Genomic DNA, 14,993 nt, shown 5'->3' with positions numbered 1-14,993 from the left:
GGAAGACTTCCCCCCTGGAGAGGGGTTTATCAGAAGATAGGGTGTGGCTCGGGGGCTCTTTGGAGAGCACTCACCACTGACATCCTCCGGAGCGCCATCATCCAAGGAGTCTGCTTCAGCCAGACTCGAAAAGCAGAATGCTCCCTTCTAAAATGAACCCAGCTTACTGAAGTTCAGGCCAAATGTTCTCATGGAATCTTTAAAATAAGTTGCCGTCCAGCTGACTCCGACTCATAGCGACCCCACCACGTGCGTCCGAGTTGTGCCCTGCGGGGTTTCCAGTGCTTTCTCACAGACCTCAGCTTCTGCCGAGTGTTACTCTAAAACAAAAGCAGACAAAGCTGTCTGAACCGTTAGAAAGGTGCTAGAAGGAACGGCTTTACTTCAGGTTTTACAAACCTGCACTGCGGTTTTGTTTCCGTGTGACTCCAGGAGCCCCGAGTGCGGCTGTTACAGCACGAAGTGCCCGAAAGCAGAGGCGGACTTGTGTGTCTTTCCTTTAGCTGAGGTGACCGGGCCTACAGACCATGTCTTAGTTCGAGAACTTTCCCATTTCCTCTTAGGGACAGGAAACTAATATATCTACGAACGTTTTGCGTTCAGTAAAAACAGCATGCTCCAGCTTGTCAGAGGCGCCCCCTTGGTCTGCTCAGGATTCAGAACTGCTCCCTGACCTGCTGGGTCCGTTGCAGGGAGGCATCTCAGCCTGGCCACTGCTTTTTGTGGACAAGAGGCCCCCACCTTTCCCACCTGCAGAGTGGAAGTCACACTCCCATCCTTCTAGGGTCCTTGAGGTGTCCTTTATACCTAGCAATCTGTCATCGGCTCCTGCACTGGTGACCCCACGATCTTGCCCCCCACCCCCCGCTTGTTCAGAGGCGTCCTCTTGGGCCACACATGCCCAGGAGCACACCGTGGGGCAGGGGGAGTCTTGGTTCTCAATAACAATCGCAAAATCTCATTTTAACCTTTCTGTTTTATATGACTCAAGTGATAGGCGTTAACTTTTAAGTCTCACGACTCTTCCACAATCATTTCCCGGCCGCCAGGAAGTATAATTTTCCCCTCTCCGTCTCGGCAGGAGCTGGTGGTAGCACTGAGTCACCTCGTGGTTCAGTATGAAAGCAATTTCTGCACAGTCGCCTTGCAGTTCATGGAGGAGGAAAAGAACTACCCCCTGCCGTCCCCAGCGGCCACAGGTACGGAGCCTGGTTCTAGGGAGCCTTGGAAGTCTAGCCTGTGTGATCCCACGTAGAAGAAGTAGCTAGAATTGACAGCTGCATAGAGTCCAGTCATGGTTGCCAGGGGCAGGAGGGAGGGTGAGGGGGGTCACTGCCTAGGAGACGCACTTCTGTTAAAGGCAGAAACAACCCGCGCGTCCGTCAGCAGACGAATGGGTAAACACAGTGTGGTCCGTCCATACAGCGGAGAAGGTTTCAGCCATGACCAGAAGTGAGGGGATGTGCCTTGGAGGTGTGATGCTGAGTGTGAGAAACCGCTCGCGGGACGGATCCTGCGTGATCCCACTGACAGGAAATGTCCAGAATAGGCAACTGCACGAAGCAAAAGTTTTTTAGTGGTTACAAGGGGTGGGAGGAGGGGGAAGGCGAGTCATTGCTTGGGGGGCCCTGAGCTTCCGTCCAGGGCGATGGAAAACCGTGGAAACAGCGGTGATAGTCGCACTACATGGTGAACGTAGTCAACGTCGCGGAATTCGACACGTAAAAAAGGTGGAAACCGCAAATGTTTGTTACATATTTTTACCACAATGAATTTAAAGAAAGAAAATCGAGCCTGGCCAGCTCTAACTCCAGGGGAAGCTGTGGGACCCCACCCCAGGGCCTCAGTGGTCACTAATGTCACCAAGCCCTGGGCGGCAGCCAGCACCCCGCTTTGTAAAGGACAGGGCAAAGGGTACACCAGCCCCTTCTTTTTCCTTCGTTTTTACCCTTCGTGGGCATCAAATCAGTGGAATCTGGAAGGGTGGCCGGACTTCTGCACCAGGGCCTGCAGGAAGGAGTGTTAATAAGGCCCGTCCGCGATGACCACGGGGTCCCGGTCTGCCGGGCGCAGTGAGCCACGCTGGGAAGTCCCTGCCTCACGTTGGTCCCTTCTGCCGGGAACACAGTCACCTTCATGGTGATGTTTCAACAGGGCGGGCCCCCTCCCCCCCCGGGACACAGTGTCTGCACAGCAGAGAGGGCCGTGACCAGTGATGAGATATCTCAGTAAATAAACCAACAGGAAAATAGTTGTCACTGAGCTGACTCCAACTCATGGCGACCCCATGTGTGTCAGAGTAGAACTGTGCTCCATAGGGTCTTCAGTGGCTGATTTTTTGGAAGTAGATTGCCAGGCCTTTCTTCTGAGATGCTTCTGGGTGGACTCGAACCTCCAACTTTTGGTTAGCAGCTGAGTGCATTAACAGTTTGCCCCAGGGACAAGAAATGCAGGATGAGCTTGCATCCTGCTGCCAGCCCCCCGGGCCCCTCCACCCGCCCCCCACAGTGCCCCTGGAGAGGCCTGTCACTAGCCCTGCTCCATTTTGTAATTGAACACTCGCAGAAACTGCAGACGTGGGTTAGGGTCGTCTGCTCCTTGTCCAGCTTTGTCTGCCAACCCCTACAAGTGTGCGCTCTCCTGAGCTGAGCGCCCCACCCCTCCTCGGTCACTCCTGACCTGGGGACAGCTCCCGTCACTCATGGCAGCTGCAGCCACCAGGAGGCATGCTGGCCTCCCACCCTACAGCCCATCGTTAGCTGCCCACTTCTTCCTTCTTTCCCACCAGAAGGGGGCAGCTTGACCCCCGTGCGGGACAGCCCGTGCACCCCCAGACTCCGCTCCGTGAGCTCCTACGGAAACATCCGCGCCGTCACCACTGCCCGGAGCTTGAACAAGTCTCTGCAGAACTTGAGCCTGACCGAGGAATGTAAGACCCTGGGGACCGGACACTCTGGTCGGGAGGCGCCGGGTTTTCTCCTGGACTGCGGCGTCCCGCCCCCGCCCCCTTCTCTGCCATCGGGCGTGCCCTGAAATCCAGCCCGCCGACACGGGGACCGGCCCGCTGTTCTCACGCCTGGAGTCCTCCTCCCAGACGCGGGCGAACCAGAGGGGCTGTAGTTCAGCACCAGAACGGCAGTGGTTGCCTTACACACTCGCAGAAGTGAGCACAGTCCCAGCTGGAGGGCCGTCTGCTCCTCTGACAACCCCGTCCCGCCCTCCTGGGACCCGCTGTCTATGCACGTTGCGTGTGTGTGTATGGCTGCGTGTGAGGGTGTGCGTGTGTATGGGTGTGAGTGAACGTGCATGTATGTATGCAGGAGTGTGTATGAGTGTGTATGGGTGTGTGTGGGAAGGGTGTGCATGAGTGTGAGGGTGTGTGTGTGCATGAGTGTGGGTGTGTGTGCATGCATGAGTGTGGGTGGGTGTGCATGAGTGTGAGGGGGTGTGAGCATGAGTGTGTGGGGTGTGTGCATGAGTGTGAGGGTGTGTGCATGTGAGGGGGTGTGTGCATGAGTGTGTGCATGTGTGTGAGGGGTGTGTGCATGAGTGCATGTATAGATGTGTGTGCATGAGTGCATGTATAGATGTGTGTGCATGAGTGTGGGTATGAGTGTGTGAATTTGTGCGTGTGTGCGTGTGTGTGAATTTGTGCAGGTGCGCATGAGTGTGAATTTGCAGGTGTGCGGGTGTGAATTTGTGCGGGTGTGCGTGTGTTTGAATTTGCGGGTGTGCGTGTGTACATGTGCATTAGTGTGGGTATGAGCAAGTGTGCATGTATGTGTGAATTTGTGTGGGTGTGCATGTGTGTACGTGTGCATGAGTGTGGGTATGAGTAAGTGTGCGTGTGTGTGAACTTGTGCGTGTGTGAATTTTGCAGGTGTGCGTGTGAATTTGCGTTTGCGCGTGGGTGTGAATTTGTGCGTGTGCGTGCGTGTGTGAATTTGTGCGGGTGTGCATGCGTGTGTGAATTTGTGCGGGTGTACGTGTGTGTGAATTTGTGCGGGTGTGTGGGTGTGTACGTGTGCATGAGTGTGGGTATGAGCAAGGTGCATGTATGAATTTGTGCGGGCGTGTGTGTGTGAATTTGTGCGGGTGTGCATGTCTGTACGTGTGCATGAGTGGGTATGAGCGAGTGTGCATGAGTGTGTGAATTTGTGCAGGTGTGCGTGTGTGTACGTGTGCATGAGTGTGGGTATGAGCAAAGTGCATGTATGTGTGAATTTGTGCGGGCGGGCGTGTGAATTTGTGCATGTGTGTGTGTGTGTGTGTGAATTTGTGCGTGTGAATTTTCGGGTGTGCGTGTGTGAATTTGTGCGGTTGTGCGTGTGTACGTGTGCATGAGTGTGTGAATTTGTGCGTGTGAATTTGTGCGGGTGTGCATATGTGTGAATTTGTGCGGGTGTGCGGGTGTGTACGTGTGCATGTGTGTGAATTTGTGCGGGTGTGTGTGTAAATTTGTGTGGGTGTGTATGTGTGCATGTGTGTGAATTTGTGCGGGTGTGCGTGTGTAAATTTGCGTGTGTGTGCGTGTGTGTGAATTTGTGCGGGTGTGTACCTGTGCACGTGCGTCTGCGTGTCTGTTTACTTTCTGGAAGAAGACGCACGTTTTCGCGGTAGGCCGTTCGCTGTAGCGCCCAGGGGCCGTCTCCGGCCCTGACGTCCGGTGGTGTCTCCACAGCCAGCAGCTCAGTGGTGTTCTCGCCCGGGAACCTAAGCACCAGCAGCAGCGCCAGCAGCACCCTGGGCAGCCCCGAGAGCGAGGAGTACATCCTGTCCTTCGAGACCATCGACAAGATGCGGCGCGTCAGCTCCTACTCCTCCCTCAACTCGCTCATAGGTGAGTCCCAGGGGTCGCCGCAGTGCCGCGGGGCCCCCTCCAGCCCACGAGATGGCACGGGCCCAGGTGGTGGGCAGGTACCGGGAGCCGTAACCTCTCACTTGGGAAAGAAGGAGTGAAGTCAGCTGGAGGCACCTGAGGAGGGAGGAGTGCCTCGCCGTGGAAGGCGCGGAAGTTTCTGTCACCTGTGTACAGGTGTAGTGTGTGCAGGGGGCCGCAGGGACGCTGGGCTGGTTAGGCCACCAAGCCTCCGTCAGTCCTTCTGCTGGACAGATGGCGTTCTTGGTGTGCCTGAACTCCCGGCAGGTACAACAGCCAGAGTGGTTCTGCCCCCAGGAGACGTTCAGCAATGTCCAGAGAGATTTTTGGTTGTCACAGTGAGGGGGTTATGGTTACTGGCATCGAACAGGTGGGGACCAGAGATGCTGCTCATCCTACAGCGCACAGGCCGGCTCCCACCATAGAGAAGGATCCGGCCCCACACGCTGACAGTGTGAGAAACGCTTGCGTGCTTTCATACGACCCGCAGCCTCCTGAGACTCACTTCTTTGTCCATTTTATGTTCGTCTTCACCCACGGGGCCGTGGGGGTTCCGTTCAGTCACTTTCACGCCTGAGGGGTGACGTGTCGTTTGACTTGGCTGCAGTCTCACCATCCGTTCTCCCTCCATAGGCAGTCAAGCCATTTCCCTCTTTTCTTTTTCTTCTATTTCTTGCTTGTTCTCCAGACGTGCTTGGCCCCACCCCTCTGCGTTCCATCTCAGACCTCACCCCCTCGCTGCCTGCACCCCAGCTCTGCGGGCTCCTTGGCCCCGGCAGTGCGCCCCTCAGTGCCGGCACCGCCGCCCGCTCTACCTGGAGAGCCTTCTCTCAGACTTTTCACGGCCTCCCCCTCGGAATTCAGGGTTCAGTGTTACAGAGAAGCCTTCCCGGCCCCGATCTAGAGCAGTTCCTCCAGGCGTTCCCTGGCCCTTCTCCTGCTCTGTCTTCCTGCCGAGAACTCCCGACTCCTGACCCGTTACACCTTGAGTCATGCGTTTGGCCCAGTTCTGTCTCGCTCGCTGGAGTGCCAGAACCACGAGGGCGGAACTTTGTCAACACCCAGGGCCCAGTACACAGCAGGTGCTCAGTCAGCACAGATGACAGAGCCACAGTGACTGTCCTTCGGCATGGGTGCCTCCCGCGGGCTCAGCTGGGAGGGACGCTGCTGTGCAGTAGGTGTGTGCACCGTCCCCTCCACCAGGTGTCACCGCGGGGGCCCCCCCAGGCACCTGCCAGCCTGTTCTCACGCCTGTCAGCTCCTGCCACTCCGTCTAGCGGTCAGACAACTCTGAACAGTCTCGATTCTGTCCCCGCACACTAGCTGCCCCAACTGCCCCGTCCACACAGCTGGAATGCTCGGCTGCGGAGCCCCGTCCGCACAGCCAGAACGCTCGGCTGCGGAGCCCCGTCCTTAGGTCGTTTTCTCTTCACGACTGTCTTGACTGTTCTCAGCCTTCTTTCTGCTGCATGAATTTTATCATCAGCTTATTTGTTTCCACAACAGCCGTATTGGGATTTTGTTTGGAATTGCACTGAATTTATAGATTCACTTGGAAGAATGTGCTTCTTTGCGATGATGAGTCTTCCCGTCCCTGAACACGGTTTATCCTTCCACTTATTTAAGTCTTCTTTAACGTCCTTCAGTACGGTCTTAGAACTTTCGGCATAAAGGTCTTGGCATCTTATTTTAGATCTAATTGGAGGTGGTTGGTAGTTGCCGTCACGTTGGCTCCAATCCCCGGCAACCCCACGTACGACAGGGCAAAACGCTGCCCGGTCCCACGCCATCTTCACAATCAGCAGCGTGTTTTAGTCCGTCGTTGCCTTCCAGCCTAGGGGGCTCGTCTTCCAGCACTGTATCAGGCAGTGTTCTGTTGTGATCCCTCGGGTTCTCATTGGCTCATTTCCAGAAGTAGATCGCCAGGCCTTTCTTCTAGTCTGTCTTAATCTGGAAGCTCTGCTGAAGCGTGTCCACCAGGGGTGACCCTGCCGGTATTTGAAATACTGGTGGCGTAGCTTCAGCATCAGAGCAACACGCACACCGCCACCCACAGCACAACAAACTGACAGGCGGGTGGTGGAATTTAAGGTGCCTTATAGTTTTTGTAATTTTAAGTGTTTTGTTTTTTTAACTGTTTGTTGCTGGCAAAGAGGAACACAGGTGGACATCTTTGTTGTATTCCTGAGAGTAAAGGAAACATGTCTAACTTTTCGCCTTTAAACACGATGTTTGCTGTAATTCTTTTGGTAGATACCCTTTATCAGTTTATAGAAATTCTCTTCTATTCCATTGGGTTAAGAATTTTTGTCTTTTGTAAATGGAAATTCCCATTCTATTCTAGCTGATTAAGTTTTCTTTTTTCTATAAATAAGACGAATTAAATGAATTTCATTGAATGTTTCACCTACATCTCATGTCATGATCACATGGCTTTGCCTTCTTAATCTATTATTGCGGTGAATTACATTATTTAGAATTTCTTATGTTAAACCATCCTTGCATCGCTGGATAAGCCCAACAATTCTCTTTAATGTTGTTAAGTTTGCTAATATTTTATCTAGAATGTTTCCTGTCTATATTCATAAATAAATTTGGCCAACAATTTTTCTTTCTTATACTACCCTTGTCTGGTTTAGATACCTAAATTTAGCCTAATAAAATTAGTTAAGGAGTGTCTTAGTTATCTAGTGCTGCTGTAACAGAAATACCACAAGTGGATGGCTTTAACAGACAGAAATTTATTCTGTCACAGTCTAGAAGACTTGAAGTCCGAATTCAGGGTACCAGTTCCAGGGGAAGGCTTTCTCTCTCCGTCAGTTCTGGGAGGATGTCCTTGTCATCAGTCTTCCCCTGGTCTAGGAGTTTCTCAGCACAGGGACCCTGGGTCCAAAGGTCACGCTGTATTCCTGGTGCTTCTTTCTTGGTGGTATGAGATCCCCCATCCTCTCTGCTCGCTTCTCTCTTCTATATCTCGAAAGAGATTGGCTCAAAATACAACCTAATCTTGTAGATTGAGTCCTGCCTCATTAACGTAACTGCCTCTAATCTTTCCTCATTGACATCATAGAGGTAGGATTTACAACATGTAGGATAATTGCATCAGATCACAAAATGGTGGACAACCACACAGTACTGGGAAACATGGCCTAGCCAAGTTGACACACATTTTTGGAGGACACAGTTCAATCCATAACGAGGCGTATGCCCTCATTTTCTGCAACAATTTGTACAAGACAAAGATTATCTGTTCTTGGCATCTGGGTAGTTTGCCTCTTAAACTCTCTGGGCTTAGTGGATTTTTGTGTGGCTAGGTTTTAATTCCTGATTGCATTTCTTTAATAATTATAGGATTATTCAGATTATCTATTTCTTCTTAAGTCAACTTTGGTAAGTTATGTTTTCCTAGAGTATCATCTGCTTCAGCTAAATTTCCACCTTTATTGCCATGAAGTTGTTCAGAGTACCCTCCTCATTTTTTTTATCTCTGCTGTCTCTGTAGATACATCCCTTATTCCTGTTAATATTTGTTTGCTTTTTCTCCTTCTTCTTGATTAGTGTTACAAGACATTTGTTAGTTTTTTTTTAGTGTTTCAGCTTCCAATTTCTGGCTTTGTTGACTCCCTTCATTATTGTGTCTTTGTTCTGTTTTGTTGATCCTTCCTTCCTTTCTTTCTTCTTCTTTAGGTCTGCTCTCTTGTTCTTTTTTTGTTCAGGGGTTGAAAAATAATAAAAGTGGCTCATGACCTTTCAGCCTTTCTTCCTTTCTAATATGAGTATTTAAAACTGTAAATTTCCCTCTCAGTACTGCATGCACCTCCATCCCTCAAGTTTTGGTAGATGATATTTTCATTAATGTTCAGTTCTGAGTGATTTTATTTCCATTCTGGTTCCTCTACCTTTGAATTCAAACTCTCTTCTTTGTATCACTAATGGTGTGGGCTATTTCTGACTTGTAGGTGATATAAGGGTTCAAAATATGCTCACCAGAGGGGCCCGCGTTTGCGCAGCGGACAGCTGACACCCCCTCAAATGACCCCTGCATAGCCAGGCTGTTTGGTTGTAGCATGAGGGTCTAACCGGCTTTCCTCTGAAGACCGCCTGGATGGAATGCAGGGTGAACGCTGGCCCTCAGCCCCTCCAGGGTAGTGAGGACTGGACGGAGAATTTTGGTTCACCAAACGCACACATGCACGCACATACATACACGCAGACACTCACATATTCACACACCCACATACACACACGCAGACACACAGACATGCACACACACATGTACACACATACATATTCACACACATGCACGCACACACATACACACGTATACACATTCACACATGCAAGCACATACATGCACGCACACACATTCACACATGCAAACACATATACGTGCACACACGTGTAGACACATATTCATACACGTACACACATATTCATACACCTACATACATGAGCACACATACACATGTACATGCACACACACACATTCACACACATATACACATACACGCACACCACATGACTCAGCACAGAAATAGTCGTCTGCACATTTATGCTGAGAAACAGTACTGCTATTTTGTGTGTTTGCTTGTTCACTGGTCTATCCCAAGCGTCTGGAAGGAACAGAGTCAGCGCTCAGTAAACATTGCAAGAATGAACACAGGTGCTGCTAGTCACCAGGAAAATATATTCTACATGTTCACTTATGTTTGTTTTCAACTAGAACATATGTTTTTTGTAGACTAAATGTTACATATAGTGGCTGCATTCCCAAGCTAGCCCACAAGAGTCTTTTAAAACCATATGTCTGTATGAATCTAAGTGCTTCTTCCTACTTTTATATCCACGATGAAAAAAATGGTTTCAATAATAGAAATTTGTAGTATTCTGTTTCAGTTACCCATCTCTTCCCTGGCCCCATCCCAGCTGCTGTGAGTAATTCTCCACCTGTCTGCAGCAGGTCAGCCCCACCCGTGCCCGCCCCGGCCCCAGTTCTGCACACTGAAGTCAAAGGGCCGGCAGGGCCGTCTGGGAAAGTAAACCTTTTGGCTTGGCGGGTGGTGCAGTCTCTGTCACAGCGGCTCAGCTGTGCCGCTGGAGCGCGAGAGTAGCCACAGACAACACAGAAATGCATGAACACAGCGTGTTCCAATAAAGCTTTAGTCGTGGACGCTGAGATTTGAATTCCGTATAATATTCTTGTCACTAAATAGCATTCTTCTATAGATTTTTTTTTCCAACCACTTAAAAATGTAAACACTGAGCTTGGCTCATGGGCTATGCAACAGCTGGCGGTGGGCTGGATCTGGCTCTGGCTGCAGTTTGCCAACAGGCCCCCCGAGCCGGCCTGCCGATCTCACCTCACTGCCCCTTCAGCCCTCAGGGACACCCTGAGAGTGAAACAGAACTCTGAGATTCGTGCCTTCATTTGACAAACATTCTGTAAGCTCCTCCAGGGAGCAGGCATCGGGAATACCACGGGGAAGAAGAGGAAGGCCTCAAACAAGTAAACACATCGCAGTAGGCTGCAAAGCTGACGTCATCCCCTCCCCAAAGAGCACGCAGTCATCCCCACTTCAGCCACAGGGACCACGGTGTGCACAGGTCCTTGGGCCCAAGAGCCAGGTGTGGTCCTTGACCCCCCTTTTCCCCCACACCCAGCCATCAACAGGTCATGGCTCCTCCCCAACCCCCTTGCACCACCCAAGCAGTAGCCTCCCAGCTCCCTGCTCCCTCCTGCCCTCCTTGCCATGGCACTGCCTGTGTCCTCACTCATTCTAAGGAAACGGAAGAAGTGACACCATGCAGCACTGCCCTCGACCATCTGAGCACCTGCCCAGTGGGCGCTGTGCATTCACACCCATGACCCTCTGTCCATTCAAACCCATGGCCCTCTGTGTGTTCACGCCTGGGGCCCTCTGCCCATTCACACCCGAGGCCCTCTGTGTTCACACCTGGGGCCCTCTGCACATTCACACCCGGGGCCCTCTGCACGTTCACACCCGGGGCCCTCTGCCCGTTCACACCCGGGGCCCTCTGCCCGTTCACACCCGGGGCCCTCTGTGTTCACACCCGGGGCCCTCTGCACATTCACACCCGGGGCCCTCTGTGTGTTCACACCCGGGGCCCTCTGCCCGTTCACACCCGGGGCCCTCTGTGTGTTCACACCCGGGGCCCTCTGCACATTCACACCCGGGGCCCTCTGTGTGTTCACACCCAGGGCCCTCTGCCCGTTCACACCCGGGGCCCTCTGTGTTCACACCTGGGGCCCTCCGCACATTCACACCCGGGGCCCTCTGTGTGTTCACACCCGGGGCCCTCTGTGTGTTCACACCTGGGGCCCTCTGTCAGGAGAAGAGCCAGAAGGCGCTGGGCCTAGGCAGGCAAGGGTGCTGGCTCCTCAGAAGGTGGAGCTGCCCCAAGAAGCGCTGGCACTGTGCGCCGTAAGGCAACCCTGGAGAAGCTGCCCAGAAGCTGTGTTGCTCGTGATCTCTGGATCTTTTAACACCGCGGGCAAGTCTCCTCCCTCCTGTGAAGGCCATGGAACGGTCAAGGCCGCGCTATTTCAACGCTGACTTGTCGAGATGGCATGCTGTGTGTCTGAGCGTGTACACGTGTCTGAGTGGGCGCCTGTCTCAGCATATGTGTGTGTGACACGCCCAAGGCCTCGGCTGCTCGGAGCAGAGGGAGGCCACCGAGCCGCGTGGAGGACGCTGTTGGAACACGAGCTCTCGTCTTGATGCATAGATGTCGGGTTTGCCCTCCGTACTGGGTTGGGAGGCCAGTCTCTAAACGGGAAGAGCACCCCAGCTGAGGGGAAGGAAAGCGGTTAGATTTTGTCTCTGTGCGTCAGCAGCCAACTCGGGGTTTTCTCCTCTGCTGCTCCTTTCTCTCCTCTTCGTCCTTCTCCAGAGGGTTAGAGCCACATCGCTGACACCTTCTGTTCTCGCAAAGTCTGACTCCTGGAGAGAACTGTTTCGTCCGTATGTCACTCAAGTCTGACAAAACTTGAGGGGAAAGTTTCCCTATGAGCCAGAGCTCGGGGAGGAAAGTTCAGAAGACAAAGTAGTTGGACTCCAAAGTCGGCCCTGCTGGTGTTCCCTCAGACAGCGCTCACGTCCCCTGGAAACAGCGGTGCTTACGGAGGTGTTTAAAATCCATAACCTGCACAGAAGCCCATTAGTGTCAGCATTCGCCTGTTTAAAGCCAATTTTGTCTTTCATTTCAACTGCAGAACAGCAATCTGTTTATCCCCTTTTACTGAATATTGCGAAGGAGGTTTTCAAAACCATGGCAACCTGGAAGATCCGTTGGTTCTCCTCTCCCCACAAACCGCTCCCCTGCCAGACCCCCGTCCCAGGCCCCTTCCCTGCTGTGTTTCCTAAAGCACGGAGGTGCTCTCACCTGCCCCCACCCCCATTACTGTCTCCCCTGCCGGAGGGAAGCCCCTCGGGAAGGGATCTTGATTTCCTCTGATCTCCGTGGATCCCGGTGCCATGGACAGTGCCTGGGACACAGTAAATGTTTGCCAAGCTCAGTCCTGGTTCTCCACATTTCCTCACGTTCCGGAATGTTCTCTGACGTCTCCCTCCCTTGTTCCTCACTCAGTCATCTGGCCTGACGTCCACCTGAGTCCCCAGATCGGTGCTGTCCAGCCCCCGCCGGCCAGGTCTCCCCACCCAGCACCCCTGGACTTCCATCCTAAGTCCCGCTCTTTGCCGACCGAGCTCATGGACCTTGGCACGGCTTCTCAAGTAGCAGCTGGCACCTTCGTGAGCACTGCATTTCCCGCGGGCCAGAGTCCATGCTGTGGCCGTTCATTCGAGGCCTCTTATGAGCTGCCCGTTTACTTCACCTCCCTGTCTGCCCAGAGTGCCCCCAGTGGCTGCTGGCCCCTGAGTGTGTGGCCTGGGCATCACTCTCTCTGCACCCGCACCCCCTGTGTCCCTTCTCCACTCATCGAGGTTCTGCCCAGCACAAGCCCAGTGCAGGACAGGCCTCCTGCGGAGCGCCCCCTACAGCAGAGTCCCCCCAACCCATCAGGGTGCGTGATGTTGGCAACCCTGACCCGACGGTCAGATCACAAAGGTGCTGTCCTCTTGGCCTGGACTGTGGCTGATTCCATTGCTGTTCCACCCACACTAACGCTGCAGACCAGGGAGTAGCGGAGTGTCTCTCCTTCTTTCCCTTCTTTCTTTTTCCAGCGTCAGGAAGTACTCCGAGAGGAGCGCTTGGCCGGCCGTACGCAGCGCCGCAGGCCCCACGTTGTGAGTGATGAGGTCTGGGGGCTGTGTAGCAGGTGGAGAGGGGCTGGCGTCTGGCTCTGCTATCGGCAGAGGAGCTGGGAAAAGCCGAGCACTGGGTCACCAGGAGACCCCTGGGCCATGTTGTTGTCAGAGACGCCACACAAGCCCTGTAGGGAAGCCTCTGCAGCCCGCTGATTTCATCTCTTCTTGTCGGAAAAGCGATGAGAGACAACGAGCAGCGTTGTTTCCAGCCCCACAAGATTATGTTTTTGTAGCAGAAATCTTGATTAAGGGCCGTCGTTAAGGGTGTGTTGTGGAGATATGGAGGAAGCTTACTGGAGAGATGACGCGAGGCACGTTGGCTGCTGTGATCTGAGAGAGACCCTATTCTTGTGAGCATTCGGGCCCTCTGCACTGGATGGGGCCACCACCCTGCAGGCGAAGCAGCCCCCATAGGTGGAGATCTCCCAGGGCCTGGGTCAGAGTATGGGGACCCTGAGGGGCCGGGGGTCATCTTCGGGGCAGCTGGTTGTTAGCTGCTGTCGAGCCCGCTCCGACTCATGGCAACCCCAGGTACAACAGAACGAGACGCCACCCAGTCACGTGCCATCTTCACAATCCCTGATGTACTTGAGTCTGTGGCTGCGGCCACCGTGTGTTTTGAGTGCCTTCCAGCCTAGGGGGCTCATCCTCCAGCACTATATTGGACAGTATTCCCTTGTGCACCGTAGGGTTGTCATTGGCTAATTTTTGGAATGAGATTGCCAGGCCTTTCTTCCTAGTCCGTTTTAGTGTGGAGACTCTGCTGAAACCTGTGCACCAGGGGTGACTCTGCTGGTGTGTGAAATACTGGTGGTGTGGCTCCCAGCATCACAGCAACCTGCAGCCACCACAGCACCCCACGCTGACAGACGGGTGGTGTCAGGGCAGCAAGACATTCTTTAAGACAAGGGGCCCAGGCCCCGGAAGGGATCACAGAGAAGAAAGTCAGGTACAGGCCTCACCGGCCCAGAGGCGGCTCCCGCGACGGGCAGGGGGCTCTTGGCCCACGTCACCGCGAGAGCACGTGGGAGCCCTGTGACAGGCCGCGCCCTCCGTCCTCTGTCTACGCGCTCCATCAGCCCTGGGGCTTCTGCTCTGAGCGCATTCTCCGGAGCCTCGTGTTCCTGGGGAGGCTGTGGCCGCTGCTCTCAGAGACACACCCTGAGACCATCCGTTATGCCCGTTCGTGACTTTTAGTCTAGATGTGATGGTAGGTTCTCCGAGCTGTGAAGAGGTCCGTGGGTGCCAGACACACAGCTCTCTCCCAGACGCTCCTCGCTTCCCATTGTCCTCGCGGGGGCCCCGGGGGCCCCAATCCACTCCCATGCCCTGGGGTCCACACACTGCGTGAGGGGGTGGGTAGCGGGGTCCGTGCTGTTGACGCCAGATTTAAAACCAGGAGAGCTGGTGTGGCAGGGCGCTGAGCGAACACCCTGGCAGGGCAGACACAAGGCAGTGAGGGTGGTAACTCAAGGGCCAGCGTTTCATTTGTCACTAGTAACGGGTGTCATTCGACATGGCCAACAAGACGACAGAATCGGAGCTCCCTGCTTTATCTCCCCTGGGCCACGAGCAGGGCTGGAGCACAAGGAAGCCAGCAACAGGAAGAAGAGGAGACATGAAAACCCCACAGTAACTATGGCGGCACAGAGCACCTCCGCGCCCAGCGGGGCCGGCCCTTCCCTGGCCTGCCACCGCCGTCCTGGGCTGCCACCCCGCAAGGGGCAGCACGTCACCCTGCTTTTTGGATGAGGTTCAGAGAACTGGCTTCAGGTCTCTCGGCCTGTACAGAGGGGCATGGCCCTCGTGCGCCACCCCTCACCCCT

The 14,993-nt window shown here is 53.9% G+C and overlaps 1 protein-coding gene across 1 annotated transcript in view; it reads left to right on the top strand.

The window, feature by feature from the left end:
• The window catches only part of RPTOR (regulatory associated protein of MTOR complex 1), a 425,613-nt gene that overhangs the window by 351,132 nt on the left and 59,488 nt on the right, over positions 1-14,993 (top strand). Inside the window, 8 exon segments of the mRNA XM_023729162.1 lie at positions 1,013-1,199; positions 2,789-2,929; positions 4,682-4,840; positions 5,568-5,657; positions 11,100-11,258; positions 12,488-12,651; positions 12,753-12,923; positions 13,084-13,146. Of these exon segments, the coding sequence (XP_023584930.1) occupies positions 1,013-1,199; positions 2,789-2,929; positions 4,682-4,840; positions 5,568-5,657; positions 11,100-11,258; positions 12,488-12,651; positions 12,753-12,923; positions 13,084-13,146 (1,134 nt within the window).

This window comes from Trichechus manatus, unplaced genomic scaffold (assembly GCF_000243295.1).
Source record: "Trichechus manatus latirostris isolate Lorelei unplaced genomic scaffold, TriManLat1.0 scaffold00028, whole genome shotgun sequence".
Classification (NCBI taxonomy): Eukaryota; Metazoa; Chordata; class Mammalia; order Sirenia; family Trichechidae; genus Trichechus; species Trichechus manatus.
The sequence above is the reverse complement of the archived record's forward strand: the minus strand, read 5'-3'. Positions and strand labels throughout refer to the sequence as shown.